This window comes from Scylla paramamosain, chromosome 13 (assembly GCF_035594125.1).
Source record: "Scylla paramamosain isolate STU-SP2022 chromosome 13, ASM3559412v1, whole genome shotgun sequence".
NCBI lineage: Eukaryota > Metazoa > Arthropoda > Malacostraca > Decapoda > Portunidae > Scylla > Scylla paramamosain.
Genome location: NC_087163.1, coordinates 13,094,971 through 13,121,223, shown reverse-complemented (window position 1 = coordinate 13,121,223; position 26,253 = coordinate 13,094,971). Strand labels below are relative to the sequence as shown.

The following is a 26,253-nucleotide window of genomic DNA, read 5'->3' as shown; positions in this document are numbered from 1 at the left end:
GAGTGGAAGTATCTGTTAAACACTTCAGTTACCTCTTCTGGGTCATCCACTGTCTCTTCTCCAGCTTTTACCATGCTTATTTCATCTTTACTCTTTAATTTTTCATTGATGAATTTATAAAATAATTTTGGTTGGTCTTTACATTTCTCCGCAACATTCTTTTCAAAATTTTTCTGCTCATCTCTGCAAGTTTTGACATATTCATTCCTTTTCCTTATATAATTGTTCCACAGGTCCAGTCTTTTGTTTTTCTTCCACTTGTTCCATGCTTTTTCTCTCTCCAATCTAGCTGTTGCACATCTCCTATTGTACCAATCCTTTTTGAAAAAGGTTCTCTGTTGATCTTTTGGGTACCCATTTCTCTACTCTCTTATTATAAATGTCCAGGAAAGCTGTCCACTTTTCCTCTATGTCCTCCTTTTGAATAACTATGTTCCAATTCACTTCACTGAAATACTTCCTAAGTTTTCCAAAGTTAGTCTTGCTGTAGTTTAGCCATTCTCTTCTGTGGTCCTCTTTCCTAATACTGAGGTTATTATTCATAACTATGAACTGAATCAGCACATGATCACTTTTTCCTATTGAGTTTATATATTTAAGGTCTTCTACTATTTCTTGTTCCTTGGTGAAAATTAGGTCGAGCCTTGAAGGTGCTTCATTTCCCCTAAATCTTGTGTCATCTGTAACCCACTGGAAAACTTTCAATAGCCAGGTCAGGAAATTTTCAATAGCCAGGTCTAGTAATTTGTTCCCCCATGATGACTCACTGCTTTCTGTGGTCCAATTCTCCCAAGATATCTCTTTACAGTTTAAGTCCCCCATCAGGAGTATATCATCATTTTCCTCAAGCACATCTGCCAAACATGTCCTTGTGTCCTCAAGCATTTTCTTATATTCATCCTCTCTCCAAGAGCTGGAATAGTGGGGAACATAAGTCACCACAACGTTATGGTATCTCCCAATATTCTGTCTTAAGCTTATTTTCAATACTTCTGCCTCCTCCACCCTATATATGACAGATTCCACTAATAAACCCTTCCTAACTAGAAGCATCACACCTCCTCTCCGTTTATTCTATTTCTCATCCAGAGGTTATATTTTCCTTCACCAATATTTAATATATTCCCTTCACTTGCCAATTTAGTTTCAACGATTCCAATGATGTCCGGTTTCTCCTCTTTTAAATAGTCTTCTAGTTCCAACACTGCCGACATTAGTCCATTTATGTTTGTGTATGCTACTTTTAGTCTTCCCCTTCTGCATTTACTTCCCTTCTGTACCACTTTCTCAACCTCATGTCCATGACCCTCCAAAAGAACTGTTTTTTCTCCACCTCTGATAGTTTTCCGTTTTTTCATTTGCTTCTTTTCTTAGTACATTTATTGCTGGTTCTATCTTTTTTTTATCCATACTTGTTTGTATTCTTCCACCTTGGTCAGTTCCCAGGATTAACTCAGTGTTTCTTCAGCTGCCAGTTGTGACCTAAACCTTATTTTCATACGATGCTGTCCACCCTCAACATATCTACCCATTCTTTTAATTTCTTGGATCTCTCCAGTCAACTCTTTTTCTTCTTGTAATGTCCCCACTAATTTTTCCACACATATCTTTTCCTTCTTTTCTCATTCAGTCCACTGAGGTATACACTCTTCCTTCAGGCTGAATACCACGGCAGTTTTTTCTTATCCACAATGTCTCTCACCAAGTTTTCTTTCTGTTTTATAACTTGAACTTTTTCTGTTAGCTTTGTGTAATTGCCTTTGTTTGTTCCTCAACAATTTTCCTAAAATCTATCTTTTATTCCTCTTGTTCTTTCTTCCAGTTTTCCTGTTTTATGTTTTACTCTTCCACTTTGCCTTCATATTCCATTGCTTTCTTTTCATATAACATTAGTTTTTTTATGTAGATCGTTGCATGCACCTTTCCACATCCCCTTCTCAGTGGTCAAAGTTTCAACCATCTTCTCCATCTTGTCAAATCTATCCTTCATTTCCTTCATTTTGGTTTCCAGTGTGATAATTCTCCTTCTCATCATTGCTTCCCCGACCCTTTGGTCCTCTTCCCCAAATCCCGAGGTCTCTCTGTCTTGCCTTCGGGACAGTCCCCGTTGGTGTAAACAACATACTGGGGACCAAAGTAGACCCCTCTTCACCGCTCATTATAACATTTTAACTGCTTTCTGCAAAACACTTTTGGAGACGGGACAGCAATGAGTAAAACCAGTGTGAACTCTCACCTCTGTATTTCCACTAGGGCAGCTCTCAGCGATATAGATGGCTGGACTTTTAGGAGCGTCTGTTTGCGTTGACTTCTCTGTCCGCCATGACAGTGTGTGTGTGTGTGTGTGTGTGTGTGTGTGTGTGTGTGTGTGCTGATGCAGCTGGGAAGTTCTTTAAGCATCTGGAGTAAAGTGGTTAATGGTTCTCAGTCTCACAGAATACTTGCTAATTATGTATAAGTTGCTTTCTTTTACTTTCTTTGCTGTCACATGTGAGTTAGATTTTGGTATATGCCTTGCAATAGTCTAAGAGCTAGTATCTGTCTTCTTAGCCTTGCCAGGCCTCTTCTTGTATATAGGGATTGCACGGTGGTCTTCCTGGTGGAACTTGGCAACTCTTTGTTGGACACATGCTGATCTGTTTGGATATTTGCCTTTGTTTGCAAGCTGAATTCATGAAGGACAATGATCAGTGCATTTAAATCCTTATCCTTGCCGATATCAACAAGACAGGGGTCTGAAGAGTGGCATCAATGTGAGCCAAGAGGTGGCACAAGTAGGATGGAGCATGAATCTGCCAAGGCAACAAATGATTGTGCTTTGCTTGCTGGATTCAGAAACTCTGCCCACAATGCCACCCTGTGTAAGTGGCATAATGGTGCAATTTTGGGTCTCTCTTAGTGGTGAAGTAAAATTTAACAATGAATTAGTCTGCTTCACCCTTGGCAGACTAATTCAATGTCAGGTACTGTACTTATGTTTCAACAACAAGTACTAATACTACTACTTTAAGCATCTCTATTGCATGCTACAACATCTGAATATGCTGCATGGAACAAATACTGTATAGTGTCAACATTACTGGATGCCAAGAAAAATACAGGCAGTTGAATAAAAAATTGATCCAAATAATCAATATTGTTGAAAACATTGCTATATATATATATATATATATATATATATATATATATATATATATATATATATATATATATATATATATATATATATATATATATATATATATATATATATAATTATTTTCCACTCCTGAAAATTCCTGTCCAAGAATTTTTAAAATTTTTTTCCTACTTTACACTGCATACATCAAATGGTAACCATCATCTCAATGCTCTAGGAATACTTACTTGAAGAGATTCCTGGAGAGACAACTGGGGAAGGTTGATGGGAAATGAGATCTGTTCTCCATTATTCAATAATTTAGTCACTCCAAGACTAACTGTGAAGACATAACAATGAGTCTGTGGGGGACAAGAAGCCAGGTCCTGCAAAAATGGTTGCAGCAGAAGATTTCCTAACACACTTCTCTGGTAAGAATTGTGAAGTGAAGTGATCAATGAAAACAGTCCTGGATTTCTGAAATGAGATGAGATCAAGAAAAGGTTTAAGCCACAAACTGTTATGTAACATCAAAAAGCTACCTTTTAAAGTAAGATTCATCATGAACTTAGGCCTTCATAGACAGGCAAATAGTTCAGACCTACTTTTATATGGTCTCTTAGGTAATTTACATAAATTTAAATTTTTCATTTCTGAAGTGCTATCCAAATTTTTTGGTACTACTGCTGCCGTGTGGACAGGAATTCTACAAATGTCATGAGAGTCAATTTCAAGATATCATTTGCCTCACATTGGGAAACTATTCAGCCATTCTGAGGCAAAATTTCAAATTGAAATTTGTTATGGCATTATGGTAAAATATTTCATTCAAATTCTTCAGAAAAAGTGGGTGAGAAATAACAATGGCATCAGGCTCCATGTGGCAATGAGGCAAAGCACTGAAAGGAGTAATAAACCAATCAGCTCACTGCAACTCAAGGTTATGTGACTTTCCAAAGAAATTAGCATGCAAAGGTATTTCCCACTCCCCCTCCCCTCATCTGCAGAGCAAGACTCTCTCCCTCCAATACTCTTTCTACATCAGGTCTTATTCTTGTACTTCTTTTGACTTTTCTTTTTTGTATTTCATTACAGTTCTTTTATAATGGGGGAAGTAACATTTACAATATTTCATTTGGTTTTCATGATACTCTTTCAGGTGATCAAGAAGGCCTTGCCTTGCCCACTGGTATTTGCAAGAAGGCCAAAAAAGAATGTGTCTGCATACACATTCTTCCTTTATTTTGATGCCAAAAATTATGTAAAATAATAAAAGAAATTAGTAATATTACCTTTTAGATCTTAAAATAAGTAACCAAGCTAGAAGGAATTAAAGTAGACTTTTCTTTACTTTGCAATTATGGCACTTGCAATGGTCTGAGTTGTTGGTAGTCGCAGGCTGTTTTAATGTAAGACTTAGTATACACTCCAACAGTTCTCTGGAAATGCACATTCTAAAATTGCCTCTCATGTTACATCCTGATGTACTGTGCCTATATGCTACAAACATTATTCATAAGTGTTTATACTAACAGTATTGTTGTACATATGCCAGTAGGGTCAGACCTGACTGGCTGCCACTTACGCTAGCTTACTGTCTGTCCATCACTTGTCACTTGATATAACTGTTCATCTTACCACTCAATCACATGGGCCAGTGTCCAGTAGCCCTGTAAGTCCTACAGCTTGCATTTGGCTATCAGGGGGAGGAAGCAAAAGACCGGGAGATGAGATTCACTACATTTTACTTGGCTTAGGCACATGACACAAATCCTGGTTATATATATAGCCATGAGCACACTCTGCTAGCTCAGCTTGGGCACATGGTCACTTAGTTATGTGTACAGATATCACACACTCTAGGGACAGCAGGCACAGTGAGTAGGCAGGTATGAAGGGGGGAGGCGCATGAGTCTTCTCTGGTCGGCTGGCTACTACTTTCCTCACTGATGGTCTTACAGCTACTGAACTCACTCTGTAGCCTGTCTATGTTGCTTCCTATCCCGTGGGATGAGGCCACTTCTGCTAATTTCATACTCAACAGGGTTCACTCACATATCCACAGGGAAATCCACACACACAAGATGGCAAACAGAGAGAACAACAGACATCACTCCTAATATCCAAGGGCCATATTCTTCATAAAGTTATGACAAATGTTATAACTATGGCAGATGCATATCATAACTTAGAACATCTATCACAAGTTGTATTTCATAAGTTATGACATGAGCAAAACTGTCTATCATAACCTTCTGCTATATGTAGCACTTGCTTGATTTCAGATACTAAAAGATGAAGCAAAAACTGACATTTACTACTGATTTATAGCTTCTATAAATATTACTTTTGTTTTTATGCATTTCGATAAAAGACATAGTGGGTAAAGTAGAAATTAAATCTTTGAAATATGGTAAATGTGATCCCATAGGAACACCTCAATTCAAACAAACACAGTGTTCAAATGGTCTGGTGGCAAGGAAGGCTCTCTCAATGATCCCCAAGGCCATCATTACTGCATAACTGCATTTTCTCAGTAGGTTTTCCCAGCAGCAAGTTATCTAAGTGTTATGATCACCTTCATTTTGGGAGTAAGTGGATTTCTCCTTTCTGTGTCACTCTGTTAGGTTTCCCTCACTAGGTTGGTAACAAAGAGAATACCTGCATGGTCTAAACAATATCTTCTGATGAGTTTCACATCACTAAGTTCATTTAATATGTCCTATCTGAGTAAATAATTCCAGAGCTGGAGATGTTGTGGGGCAGCCATCTTGGCTGTGAGGAATGTCTGTCATAAGACACTAGGGCAGGGTGGATCCAGTCTTAGCATCCTGCACTGATTTATGACAGGCACATGGTTTAAGACAAGAATGCGCCATTTTGTCCTAGCTATGACACGTTTCACATCTAAGACTTGCTAGGACTGCTTCATGAATATGGCCTGAGCCGTCTACATCACTGAGAGCTGTCCCTGGTGGTGAATACTGAGGTGGGAGTCACACTAATTTTGCTTGCTGCTGTCCCATCTCCTAAAAGTTAGTGGAAAGTGTATTAATTGACATAATGAGCAATGAAGAGGAGGCTACCTTGGTCCCCCCTTTGTTGTTCACAACTCCAATGGGAACTGTCTTGAAGACAAGACAGATTTTTTCTGGTTTTGGTGATGAGGAGCAAAGAATTAGAGAGAGTATGTTGAGAAGAAAGATTATTAACCTGGAGAATTAAATGAGAGATGCGTGAAAAAATGGAAAAAATTGAAAAAATGGTAAAAATGTTGACTACTGAGAAGAGAGTGTGGAAAGATGCATACAACGACTTACACACAAAACTGGCATTATATGAGAAAACAATGGAGTATGAAGACAAAGTTGAAGAGTTAAATGTAAAGCAGAAAATTTGAAAGAAAGAACAGGAGGAAAAGAAGACCAATTTCAGGAAAACTGCAGAAGAGCAAACTCAGGTAAATGACACCAAGCTAACAGAAAAGGTTGTTCAAGTGATTAAGCAGAATGAAAACTTGGTGAGAGACACAGTTGATAAGAAAAAGACTGTTGTGGTATTTGGTTTAAAGGAGGAGTATGTACCACAGTGACATAAAAGAGAAAAGAAGGAAAAGAGGTGTGTGGATAAAACGGTGGAGATAATACAAGAAGGCAAGGAGCTGACAAGAGATTAAAGAAATTCAAAGGTTGGGCAGATATGTTGAGGGTGGACAGCATCCCATTAAAATAGAGTTCAGGTCACAAACAGCAGCTGAAGAAATATTAGGCAAAGCTTGGAAATTGGCAAGAGTTGAAGAGTACAACCAAGAGTGGATAAAAAAGATAGGACCAGAGAAGAGAGCTACTATAAATGTAGCAAAAAAAAAAAAAAAAAAAAAAAAAAAAAAAAAAAATCAGAGGTGGAGAAGAGATTCTATTGGAGGGTCATAGACATGAGGCTGAAAAAGTGATACAGGAGAGAGGATAATGCAGAGGAGGTTTAAAAGTGGCATATGCAAACATAAATGGTTTTATGTCAGCAGTGTTGGAAGTAAAAGACTGTTTAAGAGAAAAGAAACCAGATATCGTGGGAATTGTTGAAACAGAACTGGTGAATGATGTAGACTTCTTAAATAGTGGTGATGGAAATTACAACCAACCTTCAGAGTGGTGTGATGCTCCTAGTTAGAAAAGAACTGATGGTGGAGTCTACTACATGTAGTGAAAGGGAGGCAGAAATACTGGAGTAAGCTTAAAAAGAAATCTGGGAAGATGCTGAAATATTGTAGTGACCTGTGTTCCCCCTTATTTCAGCTCATGGGATGAGAAAGAATACAAGAGGATGCTGGAAGACACAAGGGCATGTTTATCCAAGTTGCTAGAGGAAAATGAGGATGTATTAGTGATGGAAGCTTTAACTGTAAAGAGGTATCATGGGAAAACTGGACCACAGGAGGCAGTGAAACATCATGAGGGAACAAATTACTGGAGTTAGCTGTTGAGAATATTCTTACACAGTAGGTTAAAGAAGACATAAGATTCAGTGGAAATGAAATACTGTCAAGGCTGGATCTAATTTCATATCAGCAAATCACTATTCTGCTGAAGCTTTGCATTCCCATGAGATATGCTGCACGTCACCACACCGACAGTTGCTGTTTGGCTGCCGTGCCGATAGGTTGTCTACCCAGCTGCTCGGAGGCAGTTATTGCTGGGTGGTTCTGGACAGCTCTTGTATACTGTTCCGCAGTTAGCATTGAGCTTAATACCTGCTATCCAAGCTTGGAGCAGGTCAGTGCCCCAACGTGTGTGCTTGACCTGGCATTGAGTGTTTACAACGCTCGCATTTTGAGTGTTTACGACGCTCCTTGTGTTTGTGTTGGTGTGGCGGCTTGAGGTTATCGCCATGTCCTCTTCCAGTGAAGGTTTTTCAACGGGTTTTCCAACACAAACGGGTGGACAGACGGGCGCTTCCTCTCACAGAGGAGAAGGAAGCCGTCGTTCCTGTGAATATGGGCACAAGTCCAGGTCAAGCAGCCTTCCTTCACATCGGGATACTTCTCAACATGCTACCCTTGTGCAGCGGAGTTTAGGTGACGTGGCACCTGTCCCTCGTGGGCCACCCGCCGCCATTACGTTACGTGCGGTGTACCAGGATGACCAACATGTAATACATGGTGAATCCTCAGCTCCTTGGAACACAGTGTTGCAAGCTATTGTGGAGCTGAGGAGTGATATGGATCAGTTGAAAGCAGAGAGGCAGCAAGATGTTGTGCAGAGGCCTGACACTGTTGCCAGACCGGGCACCAGCACCATGAGGGATGACACAGGACATGTTCTGCCTTCACCTGGTGACTTTTCTGGTTTTCTTGCTGAGGACGGTAGTAGTGAAGGGGGTGAGATCCATGGAGATAGCCCTGTTGGCAGTGTTTTGATGCAGACCTCTAAGGCTTTCGGCCCTGTTGAAGAGGTCGCCTGTGATGTTGATAAGCATGTAGCAGACATGGTCAGTCAGTTGTTTGATCATGGTATGCGGGAGGACAGTTACAAGGAAACTGCGGAGGACGAAAGTACCAAGAGGCCAGGCAATTGTCCAGCTTTATCCCCTGTTGAATGCAATGTGCAGATTTTGGAGGCACTCAAACAGGACGCTAGGAAGGCGGATTTACATATGAAAGATGTGAACAAAGATATCCTTAAAGCAGCTTCCATCATCATCAAGTCTCTTTCAGTGCTTGATAAAGTGGCCCAGGATGAGGGCAATGCTGTTGTGGCCCACGAAGTAGGCATGATTAATGGTGCTTTGGCCCTGTTAGGTCATGCCAACCATCGCAACAACTTGGTACGTCGCTTTAACATCAAGCGGGAAATAAATCAGAAGTATTCACACCTGTGCTCTGACAAAGTGCCCATGACACGCTTCTTATTTGGGGATGATCTCTCACAGTCTGCAAAACAGATAGAAGAGTCTGAGAAACTAAAGAGTAAAATTACAACTAAATCTTCATTCTCCTCCTGGAAGCCTAGCACCTGGAAGTTTGGTGGTGGAAAGTCAAGTTCATTTGGCAGAACCTCATTTAGAGGGTTTGCATCAAGATTTCAACCCTATGGACAATGGAGGCAAGGACATAGGGGAGACCAGAGACTTTCCTTCTCACGCTAGGGCTCAGATTCAAAAAACTCCCAAGGCCAGGGATGCAGCACTCCCCGGTAATAAACCAGGCAAGTTCCAACTTTGTTGCAGGTTCCCTTCACAAGTTTGTGCATGAATGGCGCAAAATCACTAGTGATTCACATATTTTGGACATAGTTGAACACTGTCACCTGAATTTTTACTAAGCTCATGAAACCTATTTTTGCAAATTTAAGAGAAAAAGGCTTTACCATCACTAGTTTTATTGATGACACTCTCATGTGCAGTGCTTCTCTTTCAGGGTGCTATGATTGCATTCACTCTACTATTGAATTACTCAGGAAAATGGGTTTTTGTGTTAATGTAGAGAAATCTGTGCTAGTGCCCACTAAATGTATTGAATATCTTGGGAATGTCATTGATTCTGAGAAAATGATTGTTACCTTACCAGCACGTAGGATAGAGAGAATTCTACTAGGATGTAGACAATTAATAGCTAAAACTTATGATAAGATCAGAGGAGTGGCTAGGGTGATCGGCCTTCTAGTTGCTGCCTTCCCAGCTGTGGAACTTGGGAAGTTACACTATCGTCACCTTGAATCAGCAAAGATTTCAGCATTGCAAAGGAGTTGTGGGAACTTTGACAAAAAGATATTGATCACTGACGAAATGAAAACTGATCTGATGTGGTGGATTGAACATGTTGTGACCCAATGTAGGCAAATAATTCACCCAGATCCTGACATTGTTTTATACACAGATGCTTCAGACTTAGGTTGGGGTGGTTGCCTCAATCATCAGTCAGTTAATGGAAGGTGGTCTGCAGAGGAAAAGAAGTTTCACATTAATGCCCAGGAACTCAAAGCTGTGCTTCTTGCATTGAAATCCTTTGCAAATGAGGTTAGAGGAAAGCACATTAAGGTTTTTTGTGACAACACTACTGCAGTAAATTACATCAATGAGATGGGAGGCACTAAGTCTGTGGCTTGTAACAATGTCTGCACTGATATCTGGAACTGGTGTTTGGACAACGATTCATGGATCATGTGTTCCTATATTCCCGGGAGTGAAAATGTTTTGGCTGATAAAGCATCTAGGAACTTCAATGACAGGCATGAATGGAAGCTGGATGAGAACATATTCAAGGACTTATGCCATATTTTTGGCACACCTGAAATTGATTTATTTGCCTCAAGGTTGAACAGGCAAGTGCCTCAGTTTTGCTCCTGGAGGCCAGACCCAGAAACAGATTTTTGTGATGCATTTAGTTTTAATTGGGCAACTTTTGGACTTGTTTATATTTTCCCAAGTTTCTCCTTGATTGCTAGATGCCTGCAGAAGTTAAGAGCAGAGGGGGCCAGAGGTTGGATGATAGTTCCATTATGGACATCCCAGCCTTGGATGGGTGCACTACTCAGGCTGCTTGTAGAAGACCCGAGGATTATAGTGAGGAGGAAGAAGGTGCTGGTGTGGCCCCTGTCGACAGAAGAACATCCTGTCATGTCACATACCAGGTTGATGGCCTGTCTACTGTCAGGAAAAGCTTGCAAGAATGAGGCATATCTGAGAAAGGTACGGACCTTATCTTGGCGTCATGGAAACCAGGAACTAGGAAACAATATCGAACACATATCAACAGGTAGGCACAATTTTGTCATAGATGGGATATCAATCCCACTACTCCCACTGTAACTGATGTTGTAAATTTTTTAACGGAAACTTTCTACAGAGGTGTGGGTTACGACTGTGTCAACACGGCGAGGGGGGCCATGTCCTCGCTGGGGATAGTTGTGGACGGCTGCAGGGCTGGGAACCATCCCCTAGTCAACAGGTTAATGAGGGGTATTTTCAACATGAGGCCCTCAAAGCCTAGATATCAGGACACCTGGGATGTAAAACCTGTTTTGGCAAAATGGAAACAGAAGGAACCCTTACAGACTCTTTCACTGAAGGACCTTACACTAAAACTTGTGATGCTGATGGCTCTTACACAAGCTGCTAGAGTTCAGACCCTACACTTACTTGTGCTAAGGAATATTAGCATAAAGGAAGATTCTATTTCTGTTTGGTTCGGGGACAACATTAAGCAATGTCGTCCGGGATTTAATGTTCAGTTTGTAAGATTTTTGCCATACACGAAGGACAAGAGTTTATGTGTGTGCAGGACTTTGCGCACATATCTGGAAAAAACAGAACACCTTCGCGAGAAGATTGGGAAGAAGGATGGAAGATTCTTCATCAGCTTCATCAAGCCACATAAACCTGTATCAAGAGATACAATTGCTAGATGAATTAAGCATGTGCTTACTATTTCTGGTGTTGACTCTGCCAAATACACAGCGAGCAGTGTCTGCACCGCTGCAGCCTCTCAGGCCAAAGCCACGTCTGTGCCAATATGCCACATCTTGTCTAAAGCCGGATGGTCCAGGGAATCAACCTTTGTCAAACACTACAACAAGAAAATTGTACAGGAGGGGGACCCATTCCAAGATGCAGTGCTGGACTAACTTTGGTTTCCCATTTACAAAGGTGACTTATTTCTTGAGCAGTAATCATTTTATTTGTAGAGAGGGCTGTATAATCTTGATCGATTTTGCACAGGTTTAAGATACACAGATGTCTAAGAACTACTGAGATACGACACCCACATGTCTTTAAAACCTCATGGGAATGCGAAGCTTCAGCAGAATAGTGATTTGCTGATATTTAATTACTGAAGTACATGAGACTTACCATAGGTCAGTTAAAATGTGCTTCGGGTTTTATGAAGCAAATCACTTCTGCTGAAGGGGAGCATTCACATGCCCTCCGCTCCTGTCCTTACACAAAGCCAACAGAGGGTTTTATTATTAAGAATACATTAAATGTACTACTTTATCATGCGGGTGGTCGTATTATTCAAAGTCTGTCGGTGTGGTGACGTGCAGCATATCTCATGTGAATGCTCCCCTTCAGCAGAAGTGATTTGCTTCATAAAACCCGAAGCACATTTCAACTGACCTACAGTAAGTCTCATGTACTTCAGTAATTTTTAAAAAGGAACAAGCCATAGTAGAGGATTTAAAACACAGAAACCCAATAGGTAAAAGTGACCATGCATTGATTCAGTTCTTAGTAATGGATAAAAACATCAGTACAAGAAAAGAAGACCACATAAGAGAATGGTTGAAATACAGTAAGACAAATTTTGGACAGCTTAGGAATTATTTAAGTGAAGTGGATCAGAACAGAGTACTTCAAATGGTTGACATAGAGGAAAAGTGGACCACCCTCCTGGACATTTATAATAAAGGAGTGGAGAAATGGGTACCTAAGAAATCAATAGAAAATCTATTTAAGAAGGATTTGTATAACAAGAGATGTGCTATAGATAGACTAGAGAGAGAAAAAGCATGGAACAAGTGGAAGAAAAATAAGAGACATAACTTGTGGGCCAATCACATAAGAAAGAGAAACAAATGTTAAAATATGTAGAGATGAGCTGAAGAATTGTGAAAAGAATGTTGTGTATTAATGTAAAGACCAACCAAAACTGTCCAACCAAAACTGTTTCATAGTGTTACGTGGGTATATCGGTGAAGGCACAAAACACACCCATGAATGCAAAGAGTGCATGGTGGTGTAAAGACACAGAACACAGAGTGGCAGGGGACGGGACGTGGCACTGCTTGAAGCTTCAGGCATCAAAAGTGAAACCTAGCACCAGTTATGTTTGGTAATAAGTCAAAATGGAGAGCACTAATAAGTGGAGTTCTGCAAGGATTGGTACTAGCACCAGTTATGTTTGCAATATATGTAAACAACATGATGGAAGGGGTGACAAGCTACAGGAGTCTCTTTGCTAATGATGCTAGAATTATGAGAAAACAAATGAAGAAGACTACAAAGCTCTGAATCAAGACCTAATTATGATAAATGAATGGTCATTGAGAGTTTATTGCCAAGAAATGTAGTGTGGTGAAGTTTGGAAAAAGTGTGAGAACTGAAGGCATCTACTATTTGGGAAATGAGAAAATTACTATGAGATCAGAAGAAAAGATGTGGGAGTAACCATTTCTAATAAAATGTCATTTTGTGTAAACAAGATCACTGGAGAAACATAAAATCTGCTGAGAAACATCAAGATGGCATTCTCCTAATTGATGAAGTATGATAAAAAGAAAAAAAAAAATGATAACAACAATGATACGTCCAAGATGCAGCATTAGTGTGGTCACCAAGTTTGAAGAAGGGCATCAGAAAGCTAGGAAGAATTCAGAGAGCTGCAACTGAAATTCCTACAAGCCTAGGAGGGTACAGTTATGAGAAAAAGGTTGAGGAGATTGGGGATGACTACACTGGAAAAAAAGGAAGGAAAGAGGTGATTTGATAACACTATACAGAATATTGAAAGGGATGAAAAAGTTGGATGGGGATGATCTTCTGATATCAGGCATGAGAGGTACCAGAGGGCATGGAAGGAAATTTATAAGGAGTATTTGCAGAAAAGACATCAAGAAACATAGCTTTCCTCACAGGAGCACAGCAGTGCAGAATGAACTAAATGATGAAACTGTGTGCCAAGAAAGTCCATAAATCTAAAGAAAATTTGGATAAAAGGTGATATGGATACAGGACAGCATGAGTCTAGTATGGCTCTTGTCCTGAATTTCACAACTAGGTAAATACACATACAGACATGCACATACAGACTCACAACAATATTACATGCCTTATTTACTAAATAAATACATGATAATACACATACCATATTTCCTGCCATATAAGATGCACTTTTTTCCCCAAAAAATGCTCCAAAAATCCCTGCATCTTATACCCCAATCGTTAGGTTTGGATAGGCCTAGGATTATGGTTGCCAGTACTAGACTAACACCTAGTACCACTGTTTGACCACAGAATGAAATATATATGTCTATATATTATTAAATAATGATTACAAATCAAAATGATGCTAAACATAAAATCAAGATCAGAGACTTTGACATGCACAGGGGGTGTTTTGTTTACTATTTCAAGTCAACAGGTGGGTAGGAGCACTGTAACTCTTCAGCCAATAGTGGAATATCTTGAACACAGAGAAAGACAGAAAGTAACATAAGGTAGTATCATAGTCATAATTGTTCAGCAACAGTTATGATCACTGATAAACTGTTGTGATATTTTCTACTCTTATGTGTTGGTTTGAACTGCAACTTTGACCAAAACCTGATTGAGAGGTGGGTTATAAAGTTCAGGGAAAAGTGGGGCTTATTTTATTTTTCCTAAATATCCCCTGCCAAATTATAGGTGCATCTTATACTCCAGTGCATCTTAAATGGTGAGAAATATGGTACATTGCTTACATTAATATCAGCTCTCTCTGGCCAATTACATAACGCTGCCTCCTCGTTAGGTGTTGATGACTCATCACACTCACACAAAAATATAAACATAAACAAAAATATAAAAGAAACAGAAGAGAGTTTAATCTATTCTACCCCACCCCCATTCCCACTCAGTGACAGTGGTGAGGTGAAGGAGGGCACATGTAGTGGCCATCAGGCCACCTTGCCTGGCCACAAGGCCATAACTTGGGGACAGAGACCAGTGGGTTTCGGCTCAATCCTCCACCTGTCAAAAAGATATGCGGGGTGTGCAAGGTCACACAGAGCAGTTATGTCAATTACATAGTCTACAAGCCAATGAGGTTTCTAGGTCTGGTGACTCAGTCGAATTTTATTTTCTTCACTTCTCTCCACATCCTTACTTTCACTCACATTGCTATCATTATCATTGTGGCAGTCCCGTACAGTTGGATCTAGTCCTCCAGTGTCACTATCACTATCTGTATCAGTATCAGTATCAACATCACTACCACTATTAGTGCTAGATCAGTATCACAAATGATACCACTGTCTATCACTGTCACCTTCGGTGTCACTCATTATTTTCACCCCATGTAAACACCTGGTTGCCTGGATATTGCCACAAGAGGTCCACATGAACTACTTTACCCACTCTTTTTCTCCCAGGCATTTCAAGTTGATAAGTAACAACTGACACTGCTTCCACCACCTTAAATGGGTCTTCCCAACTTGACTGGAGCTTCAGCGATCCACCAATCTTTTGTTATAGGATTATGGAACCATACCAGATCACCAGGGCTAATACTCCACATTCCTGGTTTTTCCCTGGTATTGTTTCCACATGACTTGGGCCGCTGTCTTGAATACTGGCTCACATGATGACGTGTCTCCTCCAGTTGTTGTTGCAGTGCCTTGATAGAGTCAGTGTGAATGTCTGACAGGCCTGTTTCTGGTGGCCAGTCAGTGGCAAGGTCCACTGGGAGATGAATCTCTCTGCCGAACATAAGTCTTGCTGGTGAGTATCCTGTGGCCTTGTGCTCAATAGAGTGATAGGCTATCAGCATGTACAGAATCCACGCATCCCAGTTGTGTTGGCTTACTGCAATACTAGACCAGCTGATGGACAATGGTGGTATTAAACAACTCCACCATCCCATCACTTTGGGGCCGCAAAAGGTGTGGTACGAGTCTTGTGAACACCAAGGAGTCAGCAACACTGATGGAAGACTTGGGACTCAAACTCAGCCCCTGGTCCAAGTGCAGTTCATTGGGTATGCCAAACCAGGTGAAGACTTGATCCTTGAGAAACTGGGCCACTGTCTCTGCCTCATGGTTGGGTAGTGTGCACATATCTGACCACTTAGTAAAATAATCTATGGCCACACTGAGATACTTGTTGCCTCTCTCTGTGCATGGAAAGGGGCCATTGATGTCTACAGCCATGTGTTCCATCAGCGCTCCAGCCTGGCACAGCTGCAGAGAAGCAACATTTTTGCATGTGGGTCCTTTCTGGCCGCACACACTCAATACATCTTGCACCATTCCTGGAGGTCTTGCCACAGTCCCACCCAGTAAACTCCTTGTCGCAGCTTCTCCAGGGTGTGCTTTACTCCTATGTATCCACTGGTCTTTCCCTCATGCATCTCTCTCAGCATCTCTCCTCCCTGAGATGCAGGAACCATGACTAGCCAGCATGTCTTGTCTGTCTTTGCATGTACTCAGTGCTGCTGCAGCACTCCTTCTTGCAGACTGATCCTGGGGGACACAGCTTTCTTGGGTGGCCTCTCAATGTCTACTTCAAGCCACCTGATTACTGGGGACAAACCAGGATCCTCGTGCTGTTCTTTCCACCTGTCGTCCACCTCTGCTGCGCTGTGAGCCACTGTAAGCTTCCTGCACCTCACTTCTGGCTCACAGCAAGAGCAATGTACACACTTTGGTGCACAGGGGTGATGACTCATTGAAGTATGAGCCATACAAGTAGTGGTGGAAGTGAGCAAGTCCTTTCATGACAGCAGCCAACTCCTTGTGTCTCACACAGCAGTTTCTCTCAGGCTTGCTAAACTTTGCACTGTAATACCCCACCACGTACTCCTTGCTATCTCAAAGCTGAGACAGGACAGCTCCCACACCATCCTGGCTTGTGTCAGTGTCAAGAATATACAGGAGTTCTGAATCAAGATATGACAACACCAATGCCTGCACCAGGCCTCACTTCAGGGCCATTCAAGCTTGCTAGCAGTCTTCGTCCAACAAATAATGCACTCCTTTTCCGGTCAAGCTGTGGAGAGGGGTGGCGACGGTGGCAAATCCTGGCACAAAGCGACTGTAGTATGTGCACAGGCCCAGGAAACTCTGCAGCTCTGAGACAGTCCTGGGTACCAGCCCCACTGCTATTACCTTTAGTGGGTTGGTCTTTACTCCCTGTCTGCCAACCACGTGTCCAAAGAATGGCATCTCACTCTGAACAACGTGCACTTCTTCAAGCTCATTTTCAGGCCAGCAGCTCTCAAATGATGGGACTCCTTGGTCAGCCGTGCCAGTTCCTCCTCAAAAGTATTTCCAAACATTAGCACATCGTTGGAATACACTATTGCTGCCTTCTACTGCATGCCTTCCAACATGTGTTCCATCAGCTCCTCAAAACAGCTGGGGGCATTACACAACCAAAATGGCATGACATTGAAGTGCCACAGTCCCTGGCCAAAGGAGAAAGCTGTTTTCTCCTTATTTGCAGGCACCCAGGCACCATCTCAACTTGGTAATATCCTGACTTTAAATCCAGTGTTGAGAACCACTGAACTCCACTGAGTACATCCAAAGTGTCATCAATCATGGGCAGCAGGAAGGCATCAGTGACAATGATGGCATTCAGGGCCCAGTAATCTACACAGAATTGCTTATTTCCATCTTTCTTCATCACCAGCACTACAGACAAACACCATGAACTATTCGAGTGTTCTATCACTCCTGGGCCCTATACATAAACATTTTTAACAGGCTAAAAGTACTTTAGTGACCAGTTTCACTTTTACTGCTAAAAGTTTCTTAAAGGTAATACATAATTACTTTTAAGACCTAAAACTGACTAGGAGTGGTGAGGGATACTCCTAAGCACTTAAAATTACTTTTAGGCAGATTTTACTTCGGTAAATCACTTGTCTGCTAGATGGCGCCGTTCACATGAGATACAATACACTTCGCCACACAGTCAGTTACTACACAGGCACCACACAAGTCGGACATCGGTCCCACCTCCTGTTAAGTTGTTACGACTTCTGTTATCGGTGAGTGATAGGAATATTACAGTTTTCTTGTTTGGATTGTGTATTATGATTTCCATTACCTGTTATAAGGGTGGAGTATTGTCTTTAGTTATCCGTTACCTGATTATAGGGCGGAGTATTGCCTATGGATATCCGTTAACTGATAAGGGCGGAGTGTTGCCTATTTGAATCCGTTACCTGATTTAAGGGCGGATTATGGACTATAAATATCCGTTACCTTGTATAAGGGCGGATTATTGGTTATATGATATCCGTTACTTGGTATAAGGCGGATTATTGGCAAATATTTTATGCTATATATATATATATATATATATATATATATATATATATATATATATATATATATATATATATATATATATATATATATATATATATATATAACAATATTTGGGCACTCTCGTGAGCCGACATAGGTGCAAGATGGTTCCAACTTGTTACCCATTATTGGGGCAAGAGGAATATTGCCTTATTTACAAGCCTGGGTGCATTTGACTTCCCAGATTACTATACGGAAAAAATTTTTTGATTTACAGTTGCCCTGTGTGTGAAGTTAAGGCACCCGTGGGGATATAAAAGGAACTGCTGTTAAAAGGGGTGGCGTCTTGTTAACATTAGCCGCCATGTCTAGGACGCCTTCTGATGCTTGCCCCAGTCCTGAGAGATTCAGAACTACCAGCATGCCACACACCTCAGCTAAGGTAAAGGAACTACACAAGGGGAGTAAACATGAAGAAAGATCCAGATCCAAGAGCCGTTCTACTCGTCATGAGAGGTTAAGTTACTCTCGGTCACCTTCCCCTTCTCCAAAATACATTGGTGAAGACAGCACTGTGCCTTCTTTGGGCATGATTATGGATGCTTTGACTGAGTTGAGGAAAGACATGGACAAGCTTAAGAAGGAAAATAGGGCTGTGAAGTCAAAAGCAGTTCATAACAATGCTCCCCTGTCGGTGTCAAATAATACTTTGGTGCCTGATTCTCAGGAATCACAGGCAGAATTTCTGGATTTAGAACTCCACTGAGGGAGGACAGTGATGAGGAAGAGGAAATCCAGAGGGATGTTCCTCATGATAGTATACTGTTACAAGGTGCTAAGAATTATGGACCCACGGAAACGGTCTCAAAAGAACTTGACAAGGAAATTGCTGCAATGGTGAACCACCTGTTTATTAATGGCATGAGGCAGGAAGATTACAAAGCCATTGTTGAGGATGAGGTGACATTTAGACCAAGTAATTGCCATGCATTAACTCAAGTGGATTGCAACCCACAGGTCCTGGACGCACTGCCTGCAGAGGCAAAGAAGGCAGACTTCCGCTTAAGGGAAGTGGGAAAAGGTATTACCAAGACAGCTACTATTGTTGTAAAATCGCTTACTGTGCTAGACAAGGTGGCACGTGATGAAGACCACCAAACTATTGCAAATGAGGTGGCCATGCTCAATGGTGCATTGGCATTATTGGGTAATGTCCACTACAGAAATAACTTGACCAGGCGACATATCATAAAGAGGGACATTAATCCCAAATATTCTCATTTGTGTGCTGACAAGGCTCCCATGACGGGTCTATTGTTTGGGGATGACCTGTCACAAGCCAACAGAAATACTGAGGAGGCAGAAAGGCTGAAAACCAAGTTCACTTTTAAGAAGCCTACATCTTGGACTGCAAGCAGTGGCAGATTTGGTGGAGGTAAACAATGTAACTTTTTTGCCAATTCATCCTCCTGTGGATTCCCATCCAGATATCAGCCATATGGTTTTCGCAGGATGCCCTCCAGTGGTGAACACAGGCGCTCCTACCCTGCTCAAGCTTGGACAACAAAAAACGTGAGAGGCCGGGGTCAACACAACCCTCGGCGTTAACCCAGGTGAGAGAACAATTTGAGGCTGGGCAACTTCACAAGTTTATCAATAAATGGCGTGTGATTACAAGTGACCTGTTCATTTTGGATATGGTGGAACATTGTCATCTGAATATAGATGAAGCTAATATCGGATATTTATTTAGAGAGGATATACAGTATGTCTTTAGTGAGGAAGATAAACTGATTATGCATCAGGAGGTTAACCCTTTCCTTCCGGCAATCGTATATATACGATTGCAAAAATGCGTCCGTAGCGACGGCGATCATACCAGTAATCAAGAATTTTCGCGCCTCAATTTTGAGGTCCAAGCGCGGTTTCTCGAGTCAGATGGTGTGAGTGGAAGTGTCTGGCATGTTTCCACATGTAGTGTTGTCACTAGCTCTGGAAATTTAGCGGTAACTAAGCTGTTTTCCCTTTCTCCGGGCGACACTTGGCAACCCCAGCGACCCGCCGGGTGGAAAGCACTCGCCGGGTGGAAAGCACCATGATAAGTGTGAAGACACATCCTGATAAGAGCCTAGGATCTCAGATCATAACTCACCATGGAGCAGGACACAACATATGTATTTAGCAGTGCTTCTGAGTTTGAAGACAGTGACAGTGAATATTTAGAAGAAGAAGCTGAAGAAAGCGAAGACATTAGTGAGGACTCGGAAAATGATTTACAGGATCCACCTGTTTTATCAGAACAGAGAGATGATACCTATCATTCTTTCATGTTATTTTTTTCATTATCTTTGATTTTATAATAAAATGGTAGAAGGTAACTTGTCAGAGATAGAGAGAGAGAGAGAGAGAATGTTATTTGCCTGAAACGATGTGAAAAGGGATGAAATCTCTCTCTCTCTCTCTCTCTCTCTCTCTCTCTCTCTCTCTCTCTCTCATTGGAAGTGTACAATTTCCCCTCCAAGATGAGAGAGAGAGAGAGAGAGAGAGAGAGAGAGAGAGAGAGAGAGAGAGAGAGAGAGAGAGAGAGAGAGAGAGAGAGAGAGAGAGAGAGAGAGAGAGAGATTTCATCCCTTTTCATATCAAGTTTCAAGCAAATAACATTATCTCTCTCTCTCTCTCTCTCTCTCTCTCTCTCTGACAAGTTACCTTCTACCATTTTATTATAAAATCGAAGATAATGAAAAAATTACCATGAAAGAATGATAGGTATCATCTCTCTGTTCTGATAAAACAGGTGGATCCTGTAAATCATTTTCCGAGTCCTCACTAATGTCTTCGCTTTCTTCATCTTCTTCTAAATATTCACTGTCACTGTCTTCAAACTCAGAAGCACTGCTAAATACATATGCTGTGTCCTGCTCCATAGTGAGTTATGATCTGAGATCCTTGGCTCTTATCAGGATGTCTCTTCACACTTATCATGGTGCTTTCCACCCGGCGAGTGCTTTCCACCCGGCGGGTCGCTGGGGTTGCCAAGTGTCGCCCGGAGAAAAGGAAAATAGCTTAGTTACCGCTAAATTTCCAGAGCTAGTGACAACACTACATGTGGAAACATGCCAGACACTTCCACTCACACCATCTGACTCGAGAAACCGCGCTTGGACCTCAAAATTGAGGCGCGAAAATTCTTGATTACCGGTATGATCACCGTCGCTACGGACGCATTTTTGCAATCGTATATATACGATTGCCGGAAGGAAAGGGTTAAGGAATTGTGTTCTATATTTGGGAATCCTTGTATAGATCTATTCGCTTCAAGTTTGAACAAACAAATGACTCCATTCTGTGCATGGACACCAGATCCAGAGGCTGCATATATTGATGCATTTACAATTCCGTGGGCTAATTTTAAATTGGTTTACCTCTTTCCTCCCTTCTCTCTGATCTCTAGATGTCTGCAGAAGTTAAGGAAGGAAAGGACCAGAGGATGGATCTTAGTGCCACTTTGGCCATCACAACCGTGGATGGGGGTGCTCCTTTGGATGCTAGTAGATGACCCTCGGGTCATACAGAGGAGGAAAAATGTGCTACTGCATCCGTCAACTGCAGAGGAACACCCGATAATGAAACACACAAATCTGATGGTTTGTCAGTTGTTCGGAAACAACTTGGAGAACGTGGCATATCTAAATAAGGTCTGGAAATCATTATGGCCTCTTGGAAACCAGCAACAGGTAGACAATACAACACTCACATCAAGAGGTGGACACTCTTTTGTAGTAGAGGGAACATTAATCCTATTACACCATCTGTAGCAGATATATTAAACTTTCTGTCTCATAACTTTCAAAGGGGTGTGGGTTATGAAAGCATTAACACGGCGAGAGGGGCTCTATCTGCAATAGGAATTATGGTGGAAGGCTGCAGAGCGGGCAATCACCCACTCGTTAACAGATTTCTGTGGGGAGTCTTCAACTTACGCCCTTCTACACCCAGGTATGCGACGACCTGGGATGTGAAACTTGTATTACAAAAGATAAGAATCATGGAACCACTACACAGCCTAACACTGAAAGACTTGTCGCTAAAAATGGTGATGCTGATAGCAATGACACAAGCAGCCAGGATCCAAACTTTGCACTTATTATTGTTGGTGAATATGGCATTTGGAGAAGAATCTGTTTCAGTTTTGTTAGGAGGTAACATCAAGCAATGCAGGCCAAAATTTAATGTTCGTACTATTGTATTTTAAGCTTATCCTCAGGATTACAGATTGTGTGTAGTTAAGACTATGAAAGAATATATAGAAAGAACTGAGAGGCTAAGGACAGAATCTGGAAATGCAGATGGGAGACTACTCATAAGTTATATAAAACCTCATAGGAGTGTTTCTAAGGACACGGTGGTAAGGTGGCTTAAGACCATGTTATGTAAGTGTGGGATTGATACCAAGAGGTACACAGCAGGTAGTATTAGACCTGCATCAGTGTCTAAGGCCAAGGCACTGGATGTGCCTATTGCCACCATCATGGCAAAAGCTGGTTGGATGCAGGAAGCCACATTTGCTAAATATTATAATAAGGATATACAAGGGGAAATAGACCCTTTTCAAGAAGCAGTGCTAGGCTCAGTATAATGTAAGGTTTGAAATGTTATCAGCAGTAAAAATCATGTTCTATTTTCATAAATGAAATTGGGTTTTTGTAATAGGAACTTTTATTTACACCTATTTACAAAATGTGAATTTTGACAGAACCCTTTACATACAACACCCACATGACTTTAAAATCTCATGTGAACGGCACCATCTAGCAGACAAGTGATTTGCCGAAGTAAAATTACAGAAGTACATGAGACTTACCGTAGGTTAGTTGAAATGTGCTTCGGATTTTGCGAGGCACATCACATCTGCTAGATGGTAGAGTTCACATGCCCTCCACTCCCTCCCTTTGTTAATTGATGATTCTTGGTTTACACAACAAAAATTCACTGACTGGAAGGGTTGGGAGATAATATTTCATGTGGGTAGTTGTATCTTTAAAGACTGACTGTGTGGCGAAGTGTAGTGTATCTCATGTGAACTCTACCATCTAGCAGACGTGATGTGCCTCGCAAAATCCGAAGCACATTTCAACTAACCTACAGTAAGTCTCATGTACTTCTGTAATTACAACCCAACACTTCACTTTTTGGTAAAAGACAGGTGTTCTACAAGAGTAATGACACTCAGCTGATTGAGAGAGTTCTGCCTGCCCTTGATGACATTCTATATGTAACAGAACTTGTGAGGAATACACTAGGGAGTTGCATTGCAGGGAGTAAGATAAGATAAAGGCTATAACTTTGGTACAACACAGCCAACCATCAGCCAAAAAGTCTTGAGGCACATGGACTACATGGCATCTTCAGAGTTATTCTCTCTCTCTCTCTCTCTCTCTCTCTCTCTCTCTCTCTCTCTCTCTCTCTCTCTCTCTCTGATAGATATTAAGATGAGACAAAGATGATATGTAAGCTGCAGGATTCCCCACTGTCACTGTCATCAGTGCTATTGATGGCTCACATATAAGAATCATTGCATCCAGAGATTAGGAGGTAGAATATGTAAACAGGGCATGAAATAAAACTAACTGTAGAATGCAGTTGTAGTTCATGATGCTGAAATACATTTTAAATTGTGTTTTATAAAACCTTCTTTGTCCACATTTTCCATACCATTTATCATCCTATAGATGTTTATTAAATCTCCTCTCTCTCTCTCTCTCTCTCTCTCTCTCTCTCTCTCCTATTTTCAAGGGTAGGAATTTCCAACATTCTTAATCTCTCTTCATTGGTTGATTTACTCAACTCTGAAACCATCTTAGTGACTGCTCTTTGTAGTCTTTCTAATTTTATAATATTCCTCTTTGTATGAGGAGACCACACTACTGCCACATATTCCAATCTTGGTCTTATCATGGAAATCAATAACTTTTTAATCATTTCTTTATCCAAATATGAGAATGCCATTCTTTTTAACAAATTCATCACCTCTCCAGTAATTTTATCAATGAGTCTGTCTGGAGTCAAATCTTGAGTAACTGTTACTCCCAAATACACTTTCTCTTTTGACTTTTTTAACTTCACACCTTCCATCTCATAATGATATTGTATTCTTTTCTTACTCTTACCAAACCCCATTACTTTACATTTACTTAAATTGAATTCCATTTGCCAAGATTCACTTCATCTATCTTTTTTAAATCATCTTGCAGTACCATACAGTCATTTACATTTTCTACCCTTCTCATCAGCTTAGCATCATCCACAAATAAATTCATATAACTATCTATTTCTTTATTTATGTCATTCACATATATTACAAACATTATCAGTCCCAACACTGACCCCTGTGGGACACCACTAGTTATTTTCAACCAACATGAATTTTGGTCTTGTATTACAATTTATTAGTAAACCACAGCATAAAACTGAGGATCAGGGGAAGGGTATACAGAGCTTGTGTCAGATCTGCTCTTCTGTATGAAGCAGAAACATGGGCACAGACAAACAGACTGACAGATATTTTACGTAGCTGTGACCGTAGGATGCTGAGATACATGGCAGGAGTGAGGTGGCAAGATGGGAGGTCTAGCAGTGAGGTGGTGGAGATGTGTGGAGTTGAAGACCTTTCTGTTGAACTGAGGAAGAGAAAACTGAGGTGGTTTGGACATGTGAGAAGGGTAGAGGGAGGGGTGCTGAGTGAGGTGGAGGAGGTGAGGGTTGGAGATTGACAGCAAGTGGGAAGGCCGAAGAAAAAGTGGAGGAAGTGTGTGACAGAGGATATAACTTTGTTGGGAATAGAAGAACATATAGCACAAGATCGCCAATTGTGGAAAGCAGTCATCGCCCATCAAACCCCACTCTAGTGGGAAAATGTGGACGTTAAACGAAAATGATAATGATGATGATGATATTACAGTTCTCATCTCTCTCTTATCCAGATAATCTTCCATCCACTCCAGCAGTCTTCCTCCAAATTTCCACAATTTTTTATCTTCCACAGCAATGTTTGCTGTGGTACTTTGTCAAATGACTTCTTCAAGTCTAAGTAGACACCATCCACCCATCTGTCTCTCTCCTGCACAATATTGACTACCCTTGAATAAAAGGACAATAAGTTCATGGAGCATGATCTTTTCCTCCTAAATCCAAATTGACAATTTACTAAAACTTTATCTCTTTCCTTTATTGTTCTTTCACATAATTTTTTCTACAACACTAGTCAAGAACACTGGTCTATAATTTAGTGGATTTTTCATATTTCCTCCTTTGTATATTGATGTAATATTTGCTCTCTTCCAATCTTTTGGTACTCTTCCCTGTGATAGTGATGTCACCACTAGACTGTGAATTTTATCACATTCCTTCAATATCCAGTTTGATACTCCATCTGGACCAGTTCCTTTATTTACTTCAAGTTCTTCCATCACCTTAAGAATTTCTTCATAACTGACTGGGAATGTACTTAGTATATTCCTCATCAACTTATCCCTTCCAGCATCAAACTCCACTCCCACAGTAAATACCAATCTGAAACTATTGTCCATAACCTCTGCCATGTCCTGTGCATCATCATAGATGTTTTTCCTTCAACTTTCAATCATGATACACCTTCTTCATCTTTCCATTAATATGTCTAAAGGATAGTTTGGGTTCATTTACACACTTATCTATTATATCTCTCATAGTTTCTTCTCTCCATTCTTATTATCTCAATTTACTCGTTTATAGAATCAATATATTCCCCCCATCTGCTTTCAGTTTTCCTCTTCTTCCATCTGTTCCAAGCGTTTGATTTACGATTTCTAGCCTCTTTGCATTTTGTGTTAAACCACTCTTTACCCTTTCTACATCTCGCTCCTCCTTTAGGTACAAATATCTCCACAGGAAAATTATATATCCTTATAAATTCATTCCATTTTTTCCAAACATCTTCTGCATCTTCAAAGTCTTTCCAGTCCACGGCAACACTTTCTTAATTTTTTAAAGTCAACTTTACTATATTTAAATCTTCTTACCTTATAATTTTCATCAATGATTACATTTTCATCTTTCAAATTAAATTCCATCAACACATGATCACTTTTA

The 26,253-nt window shown here is 40.8% G+C and overlaps 1 protein-coding gene across 1 annotated transcript in view; it reads right to left on the bottom strand.

Annotated features, from left to right (window-relative positions):
* Positions 1–2,524: 2,524 nt before the first annotated feature.
* Positions 2,525–26,253, bottom strand: part of LOC135106190 (uncharacterized) — a 292,915-nt gene continuing 269,186 nt past the window's right edge. The window contains exons 9-10 of the mRNA XM_064014967.1: positions 3,367–3,595; positions 2,525–2,665 (exon numbers count right to left, since the gene is read on the bottom strand). Coding sequence (XP_063871037.1) covers positions 2,525–2,665; positions 3,367–3,595 — 370 coding nt within the window. The remainder of the gene's footprint in view (positions 2,666–3,366; positions 3,596–26,253) is intronic.